Source organism: Palaemon carinicauda, chromosome 37, assembly GCF_036898095.1.
Source record: "Palaemon carinicauda isolate YSFRI2023 chromosome 37, ASM3689809v2, whole genome shotgun sequence".
NCBI lineage: Eukaryota > Metazoa > Arthropoda > Malacostraca > Decapoda > Palaemonidae > Palaemon > Palaemon carinicauda.
The window spans coordinates 53,092,512-53,112,098 of NC_090761.1; the positions used below are offsets into that span (position 1 = coordinate 53,092,512).

Sequence of the window (19,587 nt, forward strand, 5' to 3'; positions counted from 1 at the left end):
ACAACACTACGGTAGTGGCTTACATCAACAAGCAGGGAGGTACCTTTTCTCGACAGCTATCCCATCTTGCAGTAGAGATTCTGAGGTGGTCCGAAGTCCACTCGGTCACACTTTCGGCTCGCTTCATTCCAGGCAAGAGGAATGTGCTCGCCGACAGTCTGAGCAGAACGACGCAGATAGTGAGTACCGAGTGGTCTTTGGATCCTCAGATAGCCAACAAAGTCCTGACTTTGTGGGGTTCCCTGACAGTAGATCTGTTCGCGACAGCCTTGAACTCCAAGCTGCCCCTGTACTGCTCTCCAGTCCCGGACCCCAAGGCTCTCTGGCAAGATGCCTTCCAGCAGACGTGGGACAACATCGACGTTTACGCCTTCCCACCTTTCTGTCTGATGAGAAGGGTGCTCAACAAGACCAGACTGTAGGTCAATCTCTCCATGACTCTTGTAGCTCCGCTAGGGCATCACGCGGAATGGTTCCCAGATCTTCTGCAGCTCCTGACGGAACTTCCGAGGGAACTCCCCCCACGACACGAGCTACTCAGACAACCACACTGCAACATTTTTCACAGGGCCGTAGCGTCGTTTCGGCTTCACGCGTCTCCTCATGGACTCATGGAGAGAGGATTTTCGCAACAGGTTGCGGACAGGATGTCTCGCCACCTACGCGAGTCCTATATCGGAGTCTACCAGGCGAAGTGGAAAGTCTTCTGTGGTTGGTGTCGTGGGAGGGGTATCTCTCCACTCGATGCCACTATTCCAGCAATTGCGCCACTCGATGCCACTATTCCAGCAATTGCGGAGTTTCTTGTGTATTTACGGGAGGAAATGCGCCTTTCAGTTCCAGCGGTGAAAGGCTATCGCTCAGCCTTAAGCCTGGCGTTTAGGCTGAAAGGAGTGGACATTTCCACTCTCTCTACTCATACGCAGCTATGAGCTTACCTGCCCTCAGTCAGAAGTAAGACCTCCTCCTTGGAACTTGGTTCAGGTCCTCAGGGCTCTGAAGAGAGCCCCGTTTGAACCATTACGCCAGGCGTCTGATCGCCACCTGTCTTGGAAGACGGCTTTCCTTCTCGCTTTGCCCTCGGCCAAGCGGGTCAGTGAACTTCATGGTCTTCCTTACGACATCGCCCATTCAAGGGGATGGGGGGAGGTGATGTTCAAGTTCGTCCCTGAGTTTGTTGCCAAGACTCGGAACCCTGGGGTGTCAAACCCTAAGTTCGACTCCTTCAGGGTAACGAGTCTTCGTTCTGTAACAAGTGACCCAGACCATCTGTTACTTTGCCCAGTAAGGAGTCTGAGGAATTACTTGAAGAGAACAGCTGCAGTCCGTCCTCAGGTGCAAGCGTTATTTGTAAGCACAGGAAGGACAAAGAGGAGGGTCACCAGGAACACCATCTCGGCCTGGATCCAGAAGGTTATCCAACATACCTTGGATCCTGACCCCCCTCCGTCACGCCGCCCTAGAGCGCACGATGTCGGGCATCGCTACGTCCCTGGCATTCAAGAGAAATTTCTCTGCGACGCAGGTTTTACAAGCTGGGGTGTGGAAGCGCCAGACGACGTTCACAGCCCACTACCTGCAGGACGTGACCCACAGGAGCTTCGATACATTCTCTATTGGCCCTGTGGTGGCTGCATAACAGTTAGTCTAACCTCAGGCTCCTTAATGGACAGGTAGCAGAAGGTTGGGGGCATTGTTACCCGGTTTTAGTCTGCGTGTTTGAAAGATTATGTCTGGCCCTTACTTCTTTCTTCATTCTCCCCTTCCTTGGGGAAAGCAGCATCCTGGTCTCTGCATAGCTGACCTCAACCTCTGCAGGTAAACCATGCTCCCTTGTGCTCCTAGTATTAACTATAATACTGTTTGCGTCCCCCATACCCTGACGAAGTGGTATTAGGAACGTCCTAGCCTAGATTTCTATCTAAAGAACTCCAGGTCAACTTCCTAGGACGAGTCACAACTTCCTCCACACACAACTTATGTAGGCCGCACATCCGTAGCAAGCTTTGGAGAGTGCGAGGTGCAGGGACCCCCTTTCTCGAGTGCTGCTCACTCGGTTTTCGGGTCCCCGGGTAAAGCCAAAAGCCAGTAAGGCTGGGGACTTTCCACCCTTCCTAAGGGGTGAGTCACCCAATGTAAATAGCGTGGTTTGTATTTCGGTTACGGAACAAATGACAAATTCGAAGATAATTTGTATTTTTCCTAACCATACAAACCTTAGCTATTTACACATATTTGCCCGCCAGCCCTGTCCCCCAAGTCAAGTCCTACCTCTAAGTGAAGTGAGACAACTCACAGGTGTGTGTGTGTGTGTGTGGGGGGGGGGGGGGGAGGTAGCAAGCTACCCCTTCCCTACCCCCTGCTAACTAGCGGGGGGTAGTTAACCCTCGTTAAAAACTTAATGGCTCGTCATTTCAGCTACGCCGAAAGTAAACCCTATGTAAATAGCTAAGGTTTGTATGGTTAGGAAAAATACAAATTATCTCCGAATTTGTCATATTTCTGTATTTCCTTTCCTCACTGGGCTATTTTCCCTGTTGCAGCCCTTGGGCCTATAGCACCCTGCTTTTCCAATTAGTTTTGTAGCCTAGCAAGTAATTATTATTATGTTATTTCCACTTGGTATACAGTGTACAGTACTGTATTTAATGAGAGGAATTTTCAACTATCTTTAGTCAATAAATTTTCAAATAACTTGAACTTAACAAGCTTTTTAACTGGGGACACTTATCAAGCTTTTTAACTGGGGAAATTCCGCAACTGGGGTTCTTGTAATGTATTGGCTGTGGTTAAGGAAGTTTTACAGAACTTTGTATTTTGGATAACCAAATCAACATTTTCAATCCTAACTACTATCTACGCTTAATTCATTTTAGAAACTTAAGCGGCTTTAATATAAATTGGGTAATGAATTCTGTGAAAGACTAATTGAAGTAATCATGGATAGATAGCTTCAACAAAAAAAATTATCACTAAAGTGGCATGGATACAATGAAGATTAGAACTTTCTGCTTAATTGGAGCTGTTATACATGAGCAGATAAATTTACAGATATCCTGATCTACGATAAGTTACTATCAAGTAGGAATATATGGGATAGGAAATTATAACAAAAAATTTAAATATATATTTTTTTTATTTTGTATTTTATGGTTCAAAACAAAATAAAAAAATTCTCACTTTTAGTTCTGTTTTATAAATCTATTACTGTAAATGTGAACTTGAAAATGGGACTCTATTCCTGTCTTGAAATTGAATTATAAAAGGAAAACGGTTTAATTGGTCACACTATACCTTTAAGGCTGCAAGAACTATAGAACACACACTGGCAATATTCTAAAACAACATACTGTAATTACAATTTCAATATTCCCCACCATACTTGCTTATAGAGTATTTATTCCCCCTTTATAAGCAAACTATTACAAAATAAAAGCTCTTGCATGGTTCTATTTGCCAAATAGAACACACCTATTACTTAAATTTAAATATCTACACATTTCTCATGTTGGTATCAGTACGTAACCTGATAAAAGAAACTTACATGACCTATCCGATATAATTAAAGCATACATTAATTTTGCAAAGATTTTTTACAGAATTAAAATTTAACACCCCAAAAATTTTGTACTCTATTAAAAACATCTGTATGTAATTAAAAATCCTATAGGAAATAACACTAATTACAAAATTATACCTCCTGATGAGGTCCATAGTAAGTTCAACAGCAATCATTACTGATAACCAATCAACAATCACAGATATTAATGGTTCAAGTCTAAATACAAAAACCTATTAACTAAATTAAAGCATAAATAGTTAGGCTTAATGATACACACAACCACTTTAATGGATGTGAAAGTTTTATATGTATATAGATTTATATATACTGTATATGTATTTTCTATTTACGAACAAGGACTAAATTTGTATACTGTAAGAAAATAAGCCCCCTAATGATAGTATATATAAACAAAGGGAAGGTAAGGTCATTCCCTTTAGAAATCCCTTACAATTCTCGATAATAATTCAGGTACAACTTGAGTGCCTGAGGAAGTGGCAACTGCCCTATCTTTTCCCTCATGTATGTCGAGTAAGATTCTGCAGGTGGAGAAGCATTACTTTGGCTTTCACCATCTTCTTTTGTTTCTTCATTTTTCCTATCCTTCCACGAGTCACTGCAATGTCCTCCACACGGACAATCGGGATCATCTGGGTCGAGAAGTCGAGAAACTTTGTTTCGTGTTCTGTTCCTCAACCTAGGTCTTGCGGGTGATCCATCAGAAAAATCAGAGTCGGTAGAATCTAAATCCATTTCAACATCACCTTCTTCACCTTGATCAGATTCTTCTGAGCTTGGCCCTTTTCCATTCTCTATTTCATCACCAACACCACTATCAAACTTTTCACGTTTCTTGTTAGATTTGACTGGGATAACTGGAGTGGAAGTCATTGGTATAGGATCAGACTGAGGCACTGTAGGTGCTGAAGTTGCAGCTTCTCCATTACTTGGTGCAGGATCCACCTTAATCTCTTCAGGCTCTTTCCTTACCTTTCCTTTCTTGAGGAAAAAACTACGCAGAGGCACGCTTAAATTTGGTCCTTTGCTACTCTTACCTTCAACTTCCATTTCGGTCTCTTGTTTTTCATCTTCACTATCTGAGCTAGCACTATCTGGTGAATCATCGTCCACTTCCTCCTCCTCCTCCTCTTCCTCTTCCTCTTTTTTGTTAGCATCATCTTCCTCTGGCTGATTCTGGCGTCTCATGTTCTGCAATTCTCTTTCAAGTAACCTCTGTCCAGCAAGACTTTGAGCAAATTCAATCACTGTTGTTAACTGATTACGTCGTGGAGAACCAAATGTTATCAAGTTTTCTCTTGTGTCTTCCATGTTATCATCTGATGTCAAACCAGTTTCATCTTCAGATTCAAAAAAAGGAACTGGCATATAAGGAACAAATACACCAGGAAACTGTTGCCTGCAACGAGAGCGGGGCTTTTGGACTGGTCGGTTTGCTGCAGTAGCTAATTCTGGGTGTTCAACATTAATGTTGGCTCTCAAAATAGAGCGTACTTCTTGACGGCACATATCCTGAAGATCTAGAAGTTCTACTTCAGCTAAAAATAAAGGGGAATATATTGTAATATAAAACATTTTGAGCTTCATGATAAACAAAAATCAAAATTTTTTTCTAAAAAGTAATTTGTATTTTTCTTAACTACTATATACAACCCAGAGTCCTTTAATGGTGGGATTTCAGAGCATCTGGAACGGCTGTTTAAACTATCGATAATATTCAATATAAGAAAATGAGAGAAAAAAAGGAAACTTTTGTACGAAATATATTGACTTGTGGAATGTTATATATAAGTGATGAGTGTCCTGTGTATAAAGAACCTTATTTCATTATATTGGCAAATAATAACAGTATCATAGGTTTAGCTTCATTTTTAGAATGTAATAACTTTGCTGTAAAGACAGTTTATATTGACCAAGGCCCCCTAAAATTATATCAACGAATACAACCCGTGGAGGGTAAGTCCCACCCAACCAACAGTCACAAAAACTCACACTTTAGATTTTAGACTAACAAAAGGACTGCTTTGTTGTTTGAGGCAGGAACTCTAACTTAGGAATCAGGTTTGTATACTTAGTAAAATCACAAGTTTTAAGTAATTTGTATTTTTCCTAACAGTACTTACCTCGAACTACTTTCTTAGGAGTATCTGGGATCTCCTCCCAACCGACCAGAATTTTGTGTAGTTTATCCTACTCCCGTTTTCTATGCGGGGTAACCTCTGACAGAGTGATACGCACCCAGAGAGGACCCGGGGTCAGAGAGCATGCTTGCTTAGGTCTCGATCTCCAGTAAGTTTTTGACAGATAGGTTTCTACTAAGTCCTATAAGGCACTCGGGGTAGGATGGGCGGGCCATAACCCGAAAATAGTTCGAGGTAAGTACTGTTAGGAAAAATACAAATTACTTAAAATTTATGATTTGTTCCAACACGGAGTACTTACCTCGAACTACTTTCTTAGGAGACTTATACCTTAGGAGATGGAAGTGTCCCACAGGACCCAGAGACCGTGATGAGGAGATAAAAGGGGAACCTAGATAGGAGGCTAGGTTCTGCTGACCCCCCAAGAGAAAACACGAGAAATAGGAAAAACTATCTTAGTGTCTAAGTAACTCACCTCTGTAAAAATCCTTGGAGACGTATTCATTCACTGACGATGTATCCCATGGCAGTTAAAGGATTTTAGGGTCATTTCAGGGAAGGTAATAGGGAAAAAGATGGGGTAAGGAAGGAACCTGTGTCTCTTAGACTTACTGCCCGTGGTTTCCCTGGGGCTACACCAGGGATTTCCTCGAACACTCCTTCAAGCAGTGAGCTGTGAAGGTTGACTGACTAGCCCATGTACCTGCCCTCAGGATTTGGCCGACTGCCATGTTCTTCTCAAAGGCCAACGAAGTACTAAGCCCTCTGATGTCGTGAGGTCTAGGCTTCCCCGGAAGAGGAACCCCTGCACTATTGTAGGCCCTCATGATCACCTGCCGTAGCCAGAAGGACATCGTATTCTTGGAGACTGGCTTCTCTACTAATCCTGAGGAGACGAACAGACTCTTGATTTCGGGTCGAAGTTTGGCAGTCCTCTCTAAGTACTTCCGTACCGCTCTGACAGGGCACAGAAGCAAGTCCCTCGGGTTGTCCGAACGAGGGATTGCCGGCACCGAGAATCCTTCAAACTTGGGGTTCCAGACTGCTAGATTCTGGGTCTTGGCCACGAAGGATGGTACGAACCTGAAGGTAGCTTCACGCCAACCCTTCGAGTGTGACACCTCGTACATCAGGCCATGAATCTTCCCTACCCGTTTTGCTGATGCCATCGCTAACAGAAAAACTGTCTTGAGGGTGAGCTCTCTGTCCAAGATGTCCTTTAGGGGTTCGAAGGGAGGTTCTGACAGCATCTTCAGGACTCTAGCCACGTCCCACTGAGGCACCCTAACAGCCTGAGGGGGGCACGATTGCTCGAAGCTCTTGATGAGCATCGAGATGTGTCTGGAGGTACCCAGGTCGATGCCCTTCAGGAGGAAGACTTGTCCCAGGGCCGCCCGGACTCCTTTAATGGCTGGGATGGACATGTTCACCTCGTCCCTGAGATAGACTAGGAAGTCAGCTATCTCCGGGATGGAGACCTGCAACGGCTTGATGTTCTTCGTGAAGGTAGCCCATTTTGCCTGGTAAACTGCGGCTGACGAACGTCCCAGGTACGCTGATGTCCTTGTTGCCGTCTTCGCCGAATACCTTTCCTTCCTTAGGAGACACTCGATAACCTCCACGCGTGAAGGCAGAGGGACCGAGGGTTTTCGTGGAACCTTTGAAATTGTGGTTGCCGGAGAAGGTCTGGTCTGTCTGGAAGGGGCCAAGGTGGAAGGCACGCCAGTTCCTTTAGATCCGCAAACCACTCTCTCTTCGGCCACCAGGGCGCTACCAAAGTCATCCACAGGTTGTCCGCTCGCCTCACCCTGTTGAGGACTTGCCTGAGCATTCCGAAGGGAGGGAAGGAGTAAATGTCGAGGTTGTCCCAAGGGTGTTGGAAGACATCCTCGAACGCCGCCCCCGGATTTGGCACAGGAGAACAAAACACGGGGAGCTGTGCGTTCAGTCTCGTGGCGAAGAGGTCTATCACTGGTGAGCCCCACCTCTGAATGAGTCTTGGCCACTTCCGGGTGCAAGGACCACTCGGACCCTTCCACTTGACCCATTCTGCTGAGGCCGTCGGCAGGACATTTCTATTCCCTGGGATGAATTTGGCCGAGATCTTGATCTGCTCCATTTCGGCCCATTCCAGAAACTCCGTGAGGTCGCACAGCTGCTTTGATTTCAGTCCTCCTTGCTTCTTTATGTAGGCCACCACCGTGGCGTTGTCGCACATCAGTGCCACTGTTTCCCCAATGCCGATGACCGAACTTTAGGCACGCTCTTCGCACTGCCATCATTTCTAGCACGTTTATGTGCAGGTTCTTCTCTTCGGCTAACCATCTTCCTCTTGCTGTGCTGTCGAGGATATGAGCACCCCAACCCACCTTGGATGCGTCCGTGAACAGGAGCATCTCCGGAGGGTCGGCTGCGAAGGGCATCCCCTTGAGGGTGTTCGATCTGTCGTGCCACCACTCTAGGACTTCCTTCGTCTCCGGGGACATCGAGACCACCTTGTGCGGGGAGTCTCTCTGGTTCCAGGTCTCCTTCAGGTTCCATTGTACTCCCCTGAGTTTGAGTCTCTCCTGTGGGACTAGCTTCTATAACGACACAAGATGGCCTATCAGTCTCTGCCAGTCCTTGGCTCTCCTGGGCTGGTCCGACAGGAAGGGCCGTAGGATCTGGTCCAAGTTGTCCAATCTCTCCGCGGAAGGGAAGGCTCTCGCCAAACGGGAGTCCAGGACCATCCCGAGGTAGGTCATCCTGGTGGAGGGTATCAGTTGGGACTTCTCCAGGTTGATGATGATACCCAAGACGTTGCAGAACTGCAGGAGCTTCGCGCCTTGCTCCCTCAGTACTTCCCCTGAGGCTGAAAGCAACAACCAGTCGTCCAGGTACCGAATCAGGCGGATACCCTGTTCGTGTGCCCAGGCCGAGACTGTTGCGAAGACCATCGTAAAGACCCGAGGGGCTGTGGACAGACCGAAGCAGAGGGTCTTGAACTGCAACGTTTGGGTACCCCATTTTACCCTTAGGTACTTTCTGCTGGAGAGGTGAACAGGGATCTGGAAGTATGCATCCTTGAGGTCTATGGACATCATGAAGTCTCCCTCCCTCAAGGCCGCTAGGACCGACTTCGGAGTGTCCATCTTGAAGTCGGTCTTGCACACGAACCTGTTGAGGGCTGAGAGGTCTATGCCTGGTCTCCAGCCTCCCTGTCGCTTTCTTCACCAGGAAGAGTCTGCTGTAGAACCCTGGACCCGGGTTCTTGACTAGTTCTATAGCCCCTTTCGCCAGCATCGCAGAGACCTCTTCTTGTAGGGCCGTCCTTCTCAAGGGATCCTTCGGTGCCAACCATTCCGCCTGCAGATCTGGTATCAGAGGTGGGGGGGTCCGCCAGGAAGGGCAACCTGTACCCTTCTTCCAGAACTGTTACGGTCCACGGATCCGATCCGTGGTCTTGCCATGCTTGCCTAGAGTATTTGAGGCATCCCCCCACCTGAGGCTTCGGCAGGAGTAGGGAGCCTCTCTCCCTATCTCCTTCGAGAGGCGCGGCCTGAACGACCTCTTCTGGCGGCCAAATAGGATGGCCTGAAGGCTGACTGCGCAGCCGACGTTCCTTTACAGGAGGGCTGCGAAGGCTGCTGCCAGGACGTAATAGGGGCGTCTCTCCTGGGCTGGCTAGGCGAGGCGCGAGGAGGGAGAGAGACGTCGGAGGGTGTCCTTCTATGGGCAGGTCTTCTCGCTGGAGGGGGTCTGGGTTCTCCCGCGTCCTTTAGCTTCCTGACCCCCTCTACTGTCTCCTCCACCGCCTTCAAGGGGAACACTGAGTCGTCCCACAGTGGCAGGCTCCTCAGGGACCTCGCTTCTCTGTCAGGGAGCCTCCTTACAAGTTTGCTGAGCACAGTGTCCCTCTTCCGCAGTATCCAATTGGCGGCCTGCGTGATGGATTGGTGGGAGAGGAACTTCAGGGCCTTACCTCCCGTGCTAATAAGCTCCTTCAGCAAGGCCTTATTCTCCGGGATTACTAGGTCGTGCAAGGATTGGAACCCTACCAGCATGGAGGCCCACCAATCCAGCCACAATTACACGTGCACCAGGTCCTTGGCCAGCTCCTCCATCAAGGACTTTTCCGCAGGGGAGAAACAAACCAGGGCAGTGGTAGCCATCTCCTCTGCCGCTCCTTGTCCCAGGATGGCGACTGCTGGCTCCACCGAACAGGGACCCGCACGGTGTCCTTCAGGAAGGTAGAACCGGCTCAGTCTCTTCAGGCCCTGGAGAAGTTTAGAGGCGCTCTGGCTCTTGGGAGCTTCCGTGTGGTTGGCCACGATCTTGTCAACGTGCGCCATACCCAGCCTGACATCCCTAGCCAAAGGGAGGGCTAGCGAGGGCATCTGTTGGACAGGCGCATCCACCAGCCTGCTGAGGCTCAAGAGCCAGACTTCGTCAGTAGAGGGCTCAGGTTCGTCCAGTCTGTGGAGACGCCTAATGATGCCTATCACCCTCCTGTAGGCCGAAACTTCCGCTGCCGAACCTTCTACACCGTCCTCTACATTCTCCGTCGGGCGCTCCAGTGCTCGTGACGGAGGACCTCCGACGGGGGGAGCCGTATGGGGAGGAGGCATCTTCCTGGAGTGGTCCAGTCTCTGCGTTTCAGGGAGTAGGACGGGCATCGCCGCTGGGACGGAGGAAGGCCTCCGTCCTAGATTTTTCTCTTCCGGCAGACCAGGGGTCTGCGGGCTTGCCCATCGAGGGAAGGAGTCTCTCTCGTTCCGGACGATTCGTCGTAGATTTTGAGGCCGGGACGCGGCTGCCAGACCGAAGGGGCAATTCCATCCGCTGGGCGGATGGAGTCGGAACCTTCGCGGACTTATGCCTGTCCCTTGGGGCCTGAAGAGACGACTCCCTCCGTCGATCAAACCTGCTGCTGGAGACAAATCGTACTGGTGAGCGGGACCTAGGGAGCTATCCCAAGGTGCTCAGGACTGCTGAAGCCCCCAGGAGTTGGGTAAGGGGGATGGCGACCCGCACCCATTCTTCCTCCGGCGAGTCACTTCTCTTATCCTTCCTCCTGGGGGATCTAGAGCGCCAACCCACGGGGCGGGATCTGGAATGGGAACATGAGCGAGACCATCTCCTGCGTGACCTATCTCGCCATCTCCTATGGTCCCTCAGGGCTCTGTCTTCCGATGAGTTGGAGTAGGCCTCAACCGAGGAGCCCGAAGACCTGTAGGACCTCGCTGAAGGGCCTGGGTCGCGCCTCGTTGCTGGTGGGTTCAAATGGTGTTCGGTCGGCGACGAAGGCTCCAGGAAGACGGACGGGAACGTAGCTGAAGGCGCTGGAGGGGAGCGGGGGAGCTCCTCGCTGGGGAACCAGGTCTCAAACTCCTCTTCCATCCTCAGGGGAGATCTGAAGAGCGTCTTCAGAGGCGCCCACGCAAGGGGTTCTGACGGCGGCGAGTCCTCCTTCTCGGCGGCACCCTCGGCTGCTGACGCACCTGAAAAACCTGCCCAAGAGGTGGGAGAAGAGGCTGCAGCAGTTTTACCCCACATAGGATCATCCGACGAGACGGGCCCTGCTTTCACCCGGGCTCCGTCCCCCCGAACACCCTCCCGTCCCTCCCTCAGGTAAATCAGACTTCTGGGGAAGGGCTACAGGCCTCTTCCCCGCAACAGACTTACCTCGGCCCTTGACACTGGGTAGGGGAAGGCGGCAGAGAGACTCTGTCCGAAGAAATGCCGGGCGAAGCGAGAGGCGAAGAGACGCTCGGTTTCCTAAGTGAACATCTAGAGGTCTTCTTCTTGATGCCGTAGCGCACCCACTGCACCTCGTTCCAGGACTCGGACTCCGGAAACGTGGCTGTAGGGGAACACAAACTGCCCCTACACGAAGAACACAAGGAGTGCGGGTCAACTTCAGACTTAGAGAGGAAGGCGCCACATGATTTATCAGCCATAGGCCCAGGGCAACGACTGGGATGCTCCATAACGCACTAGTAAGCGAGACACAGGACACAGAGGGAAAAGGATAAGGAAGAGCACAAAGGGACCACGTGAGACACAAAGGGTCGCACTGGGTAAGAGAGAGCGCGTTGGGATGTTATCCGCAACGCGACCAGAAACTTACTGGAGATCGAGACCTGAGCAAGCATGCTCTCTGACCCCGGGTCGTCTCTGGTGTTCTGGTCTTGAAGCTCTGAGTTCTCTTTGGGTAGCATTGTAGCACCCTCACAGGACAGAGAAGCATGTCATCCTGATCAACAATAATTGCTTCTTATAGAGAGAGAGAGAGAGATGGGGAAATTGAGGAAATACTCACTATTCTAGATTAGTGATCGGCGGGGTTCTGGGTATTTGGGTGCTTTCATCTCTCAGAATGACTTTCAACATAAAAAAAATACCATGCAGCTTGCCTAATGACTTTGCCAAGGCTAAGGTTAGTAGTAAGAAGACAGGCTTAGGGTCAGATCCCTATTTGATGCACATCTGGCTCGTCACTTGAGAGACTTGAATGAAATTCCAATCTAGGCCATGAATTGCGAGAGAGGGCAAGACTGTTTGAAGCTCCTCTTGAACCCAGACAATTCCCACGAAGAGGAAAGGTCTAAGCCCTTTCATCTGAAAGCCTGGCTAAAGGCCGAGTGATAGTCTTTAACAGCAGAGACTTGAGAGAAGCTTCTCTCGACAAAGGTAGACTAGAAAATCAGCTGATCAGAACTTCCTGAGACCCAATGTTGACAACTGTATGTTGAGTAATAGGTGGTAGAAGGGCAAAAAGGCGTACACCCTTGAACACTGCCAATGGATTTGGAACTGAAGAATAGAATACTGTTAGTTTACTGTTCAACCGAGTGGTGAACATATTAGATTGATGGTGAGCCCCACAGTGAAAGTAGCCCTTCCACCACAAAGATGTAAGGACCACTCCGACCCTACAACCGGCCTCTGGTGACTGAGCGTATCTGCTAGAACATTCCTCGTCTAAAATGAACCTCACCAACACCTCTACCAAGTTGTTGACTGCCCCATTGTGTACCTGCATTACCAACTTTCAATTACTCTTGAGAAAAATTACCCACGGGGTATTGAAAGGTATCCTCAAAAACTGCTGATGTATCTGAAAGTGGAGAGCAGAATACCAAAAATTTCTTGTTAAACAGAGTGGCGAACAAATTGATCGATGGTAAGCCCCACAGAAAATAGCCTTTCCGCCATGCAGTGATGTAGAGACCACCCTAACCATAAAACCTACCTCTGGTGACTGAGTATGTCTGCTAGAACATTACTCTTGCCTGGAATGAACTTCACTGACAGCTCTATTGAACTTCCCAAGTGTGTACCTGCTTTACTAACTCACGTTGAGTCTTGAGAAAGTGCCCATCATTTGTTGGTGTAAGCCATGAAGATAGTGTTGCTCAACAATGCTACCAATTGCCCTACCAAAAGCTGTTGGAAAACTTGCAGTGCTAGTACTGTTGTTTACATTTTCAAAATATTAATATGCAGGTGCTTTTCTTCTGTGGACCATATCCTTTTACTGTTCTGCTTTCCCAGATGTATACTCCACCCTCCTTGGATGAGGTGATGAACAGCATTTCTGAAGGAGGGGACTCCCATGGGGCTTCCCTGGTTAGGTTTTCATCATACAGCAACCAGGCCAGATCACCTCACCTCTTGTTCCAGTTGAACCCAATTGTAAGGGAGATTGCTGGCTACAGAGCAGTGATGCTAAAAAAAAATTAATAATAATAGTAATAAACCTATATGCAGCTTAAGCGTAAGTGATAATGCCTCCATAACTAATGCACAGAGAGAGAGAACACTAACGTCTTTGTAGGAGGAGCTTCTCCAAATGCAAAAGACGTCCCCAAAAATGTTGCCACTGTTTAGCTGGAAGTTCTTGCTTGAGCAGGAATGGGTGCAGTCTCCCCCAAAGACTGCTGATACAATCCAACAGGGAGGCACCCGCTATTGCAGTGTTTATCTGTACACCCAGCTACTTCATCCTCTGCTTTGTCATGAGATAAAAATTTTTCCCAATTTATCACAATCCCAAGATTGTGGCGAGAGGAAAGAAGTCTGTCTCGTTCCTGGAGTAACTGCCTCCTGGAGTCTTAGTGGCCAGGATCAGCCAATCTTTGAGATACCTCAAGATCTGAATCCTTCTTGAATCGACAGAAGGAGAGGAGAGAGGTATTCAGTCCTAAGCACAGGACTTTGAACTAGTATGCTACTTCAGCAAAGGATGAAGTGGATGTAGGCTAATTTCTGTAGGAACGATGGATGGATATCTAAAAGTATGCATCCATCAGGTCTATGGAAAGAGTGACTTTTTCATTTCTGATAAGCTAACCACACAGTGCTTGTTGTCAAAATCGTGAATGGTGTTTGGAGAACTAACTTGTTTAATGGGGAAAGCTTAATGACTAGTCTCCAGCCCCAATTGACTTCTCCACCAGGAAGAGTCAACTGTAAAAGCCCGAAGAACATTCTCTGACGTCTTTGAGCAAGTTCTTATCTTCCATTACTTTCAACATCTGCTAAGGGAAGAGCTTTCTGTAGTTTCAGAGGATGGTTCTGGAATGCCAATGGTGTGCAAGTGAGAGGGCGGCAAGGGTGAGAGAGGGGTAGGTGGTTATCTGTCCCAAAAGATTTACCCCTTCCATCTCTACTCCATGCCACTTCCATGTTGCTTGAGGAGGGGAATGCCAACTTGGCATACTGACCTTCCTTCCTATACCACCTTTCCTAGATAAGTCAGTTTGGGAACAATAAGTGGAGCAGTGTCTACACCTTTCTTGGAGGAGGAAGAGACTGGAGGGGCAGATCAGGGTCTGGAGTTGTCGACTTTCAAGGCGTGATGGAATTTAAGCTCTCATTGTTGTTTTCTTTGAAGGGCCTAGGCCCTTAAAAGGTAACTGCACAAGATAAAAGGAGTCATGAATCACCTTCCTCCACTTCTCCATTGTCACCTACAAGTCCTCCAACGAGGAAGGGCTAGTGCCCCCAACACTGGGTTGTTCCTCAGGGATAATGCTTCTTCTTGGCCCCACCTTCCCGGCAAATTGAGGGTAAGAGGAAAGGTCACAGCCTTTGCACCTGAAAGGACAGACTGTGTAATTCTTCCGCATCCCAAGATATGCCAAATCCTGGGTTGTAGCAAAATAGGTGAGAACTGAAAGGGCTCGTAACTCGATTTAAATGTATATATCGAATTTAAAATGTGAAGTTTACGTAGATTTATTATGCTGTCACGATACTGCAATATTCATTCATATTTCATCAATATTTTCTTCTGTATATCATTATTTCATTTTCTTGGTTCATAGGATATCATATGCTTAATCAAAGCACGTTTGTACTCTAATAATAAGTGCTGTCATGTTGGGCAAAATCAATCTGAACCCCCTCATATGACAGATCAGTAGTACAGCCACCAGCATTATCCATGAAGAGAAGGACTTTGAATAGCAAGTCCTTCACTAATATGCACACCTCAACTTGTGGGATAAAACACTGGTGGCACCAGTCAGGTCAGCATCTTTGACATCCAGGTCTTTGGATTGTGCATCCAATGAATGGGTAGCAGATTCTTGTTTTTGTTTTTTAAAGCCCTTGGGCTTAGACTTGGAAATAAGACCTGGCTTTAACAAAAATCCCACAGCATTGCCACACATCAAGGGGGTCACACAATCGTTGTATGCTATAGAGCCAGAGGCTTTGCTTCCTCTTCATAATAAAAACTTGTTCAGGATTATATTCACCTTGGGAGATCATCTTCGTGAAAGTTTTATTGACGTATGTTTCTAACACGATCATGTTAGCAGAAGCAGCCTTGCCATGCAGGGAAATGCTTATTAGGCCAAAGTCTTTCTGAAACTTCGCAAACCACCATTACCTAGCAGAAAAATTACATTTTGTTAAGTGTTGAATCACTGGTCATCCCTGGTTGCGGATCTTCTACGTCGTTTTCATGTTCTTCCACTTCTTGGTGATCGCCATCTCCACTGTTGTCTCCTCAGGTTCCTTAGTAGTAAAAGTCTCAAATGGGCTCCTACCCTTTGGATAATGTTCCTATCCAATGCTATGTTCTTTCGGCCGTCTGCCATCCATAAGGCCAAAGCAGCTTCCATACGGATGATTGTTTATTACGAGCCGTAACCACTCTCTTTGCCGACTTATCATAGGTGATAGCAGCTGTCTTCCTAATGTTAAATGTTAGCTTCATCCTTCTTAATGTGACAAACGGTGGATTCATTAGCTGTTCACACTAAACTGGCTGGCCACAGCCGCAAACGTTCTCCCTTCCTCCAGAACATCCAGAAGTTTTACATTCTCAGTGATCGTCATCATTTTTCGTTTGCATTGAGGCTCGATACTAGCCTTGGAAGAAGCTGTATATTTGGGAGCCATTGCAAGGGGTAAAAATTGAAGCAAAGTTGAACACGAAGAAACCATGAAAAATTAACAATAGCACACCGTTAAATAAACCGCTTGGCAAGAAAGCTTGAATTGAAGTAGCCGCGAGATAGAGAGGGAGATGTGCGGGATCGGGATCTGCGCATCGGACAACGCACCAAGATTACAAAACGGGAAGCTGTAATTCATTGTCTCCTTTCCATGCACCAATCACAGGCGCAACTACAAAACGAGAAGCTGTGATTCGTTGTCTCCCTCCCATGCACCAATCACAGCCAGTCTTACAATGCACTACGTTACTGTGATGGTATGCTTTATGTTTTTACAACAAAGGGACACAAGGTATTATATGGACATTACATCCTAGATGGTTCTTTTTTTATGAAATAATATTTATCATTAGTATTTTAATGGATTTAATGAAAAATTTGGGGTGTTCATATATCGCAATTTTTCCACCACTTTCCAGAAAGTTTGCTACATATTTTTCACATATAAATATATTAGAAAGTCTGTGTGGATTCGTGATAGTTGAACTGCAAAGTAGCGAGGGGTCACTGTATTATCAATACAAGAAAATACTAACTTACCAAGAGAAATTATTTCATTATTATTTTTAAGGAAATATTTGCCCTATTTAATCTACTATTCCCGACAGAAGTGTGACGTCGTCACCATTAAATAATGGATGATTTGCATAATGGTATCAACAGGAACATGAGTAAATAGGGATTTTGTTCTGATGCATCAGCATCAGGGAGTGTCATCCTCCAGAACTTCAGGAGAAATTCTTTTGATGATTGAAAGACAGTAATCCAGTATTACATACAACAAAATTCAAATAAAGTATTTTTAATTTGCCACTAATGTACAGAAAAGCAGTTCAAAATAGAAAGCTGATGCTATCACAAGAGCTTTTTAGGATTATAAATTTACTTGGTGGTCTAGTTTAACAATGTTTTAATCATGATAATAAAAAAAGATGGGGGAGGAAACCTTCTCTAACAAGTAGTCAAAAATTATGGCTGCATTTCTCGATTTTATGAAACAATAAAAATATCAAGAGCACAAGTTATGATTACTTTAGGCAAAACAAAGAGAACATAACTTACGAAGAGGAACGCTAGCAGGAGGATGGGAAGCATCAGGCATAACAAGTGATGAGAAAGATACTGGCAATAGTGAGATGGTCTCCCAAGTAGTTGGCCCAGTCCGTGTTATCTTTACTAGCTGATCATTAAGAGGCATTACTAAAACACCACCCTCCTGTCATGGAAGAATATCGTTAATCTTAATGATCTAGTAAAAAAACACAAATACTCTCAAGGCTCAGATTTTGAGATATATCAAGACTATCTCTACATTTCCATTACTTATACTGCCAGCAATTGTTTTCTAATAATTAAATCTTTTTATTTTTCTTAGTGTTTTATTACTATTTTAACATGCCTTTCTTTGTCTTTGGTATATTTTGACATACAATTCTTCAACATTAAATATTACAATAAGCAAATTCAACATGCAAATAAAATTGCAGTAAGGTTATATCATTGTCATATGTCCTATGGGGTATAAATTAATAGGGACTTTGTGTAGGAAACCATAAGCATCCATTTTCTATCAATTTTATTTTCCTTGTGTTCTCTTTGTCAATTTTTACTTGTTTGCCCAACTTTTCTAAAAGGATTTGATTCAGTTTAACATCATATACAGTATAATATATGCAGGCCTTCTCTACATCACATCACTGTACATTTGGCATGTAGTTTTTAAGCTATTCAACAAACTTGAAAATCAGAGAATCTTATTTTACTAACTGCAGTATATCCTGTGAAGTTATTTCTTTGTTTTTCAGTGGCTACATTTCCATTTTACTTTATATAGTCTAAAAATATTACCTAAAAAACTACATAAATAATAAAAAAAAAAAATTTTGCGTAAAATGCCCAACAAAGATATTTTACGCTTCTTTTCAATAGTATTTTTAAAAATTGTAAACGAAATAAAATATCTTGGAATGGGAAAACAAATACTGTGAGATACAGCATGTCATTTTTTCCAGATATGGACACTGGAGCTTCCTTATTAGCATGACAAGAGGGAGACACCAGAGATTAAGAGCCTGTTCAGAAGTTCCCTCCAAAAATTAGTCCCTTTAATCTCAATTTTGTTTGTTTGGTAATATTATACTTCAAAACCAGAGGCAGCTATTGATTATTTTCTTTTCATAAATAAAATTGTTTAAAAATGAAATGTATCAGTGATTATATCCTTTTAATAAATACCATTGTTTAAAATAATGACACCCAAAATAATTTCCGATGTACGTAACAATATTAGTCAGGTTTTTTTTCTAACACCAATGAGATCTGAATGGTGTCACACAATAAGACTCCTGATTATATTTTGTTTCTTAGCAATGAAATGAATTATAGAAATGGGGATGATACTGAAAACCAATTGGTTCTTTTGTTTCAAGTTTATCCAATCAAATATGATTTTGGAATTCAGGCATAATTCCACAAAATTATCTCACATTAACAATGACGACAGGTGTCTGATGTGTGCTCCGCTTACTCTATCAGTATCAGTAACTTTTATTGTAAATATAATGATGCTACTTTTATATACCAGCTTGAAGTAAAGACAATGACCTGTTGAACTTTCCTATATTACTTAAAAGTTTCACAGTAGCAAAATGTTTGAAAAGCAATTCCCACAAGGAGAATCACCAACCCCATGTAACCTTTGCAGCCTCTAATTATTATTATTATTATTACTAGCTAAGCTACAACACTATAGTCTATTTTTTATAGCGGTGCATATTTGCACTAACTCACAGGGGTGCCCTTTTAGCTCGGAAAGGTTCCTGATACCTGATTGGTCGGAAGTATTTTTGTCCGAACACCTTCATTGCTCTCGAATGATTACCTAGTAATGTGAATCGAAACTTATTTATTAACCTATATTTCTCCATCAGATATATGTTTTGTCAATAAACAATATTAAAGAATAAATATATTATAAAGAATCGTCTTGGTAAGTCTAAATTTAATAACACAATCCGCCGAAGTCAACGACAGTAACTTGTTTTCGGATGCACGCTTTGTAATTTTGTAATTTTTCACATATTTTAACACAAATTGGGATAAATTACACTCAGCCTAAGTTAAACTGTTATAATAAACTTTCTTTGAATACCAGAACTTACCAAAAACATGGAATTAATAAAACCCAATATTTGTGAAAACTTATGGGGAGGTAAAAGAACAGCCTGTAGCGGCCTGGCGGAAAAACGATCCCTTCTGACTCGTAGACGCAGTTTGTTTATTCTTTCGTAATATAGTTCGGCCTATTCCTTTCAGTTTAAATAGTCTTACATTGTTTCTCTTCGTATTATTTTGCTTAGTATTTTCCCACATTCCTGTTCCTCACCTAATATCTATCTATTTTCCCCGATATCCC

General features: G+C 45.1%; 1 protein-coding gene across 1 annotated transcript in view; it reads right to left on the reverse strand.

Moving 5' to 3' along the window:
• Positions 1–3,117: 3,117 nt before the first annotated feature.
• LOC137629675 (protein-L-isoaspartate O-methyltransferase domain-containing protein 1-like) overlaps positions 3,118–19,587 on the reverse strand; it is a 74,515-nt gene continuing 58,045 nt past the window's right edge. The window contains exons 6-7 of the mRNA XM_068361230.1: positions 17,235–17,388; positions 3,118–5,118 (exon numbers count right to left, since the gene is read on the reverse strand). Coding sequence (XP_068217331.1) covers positions 4,010–5,118; positions 17,235–17,388 — 1,263 coding nt within the window. The 3' untranslated portion in view covers positions 3,118–4,009. The remainder of the gene's footprint in view (positions 5,119–17,234; positions 17,389–19,587) is intronic.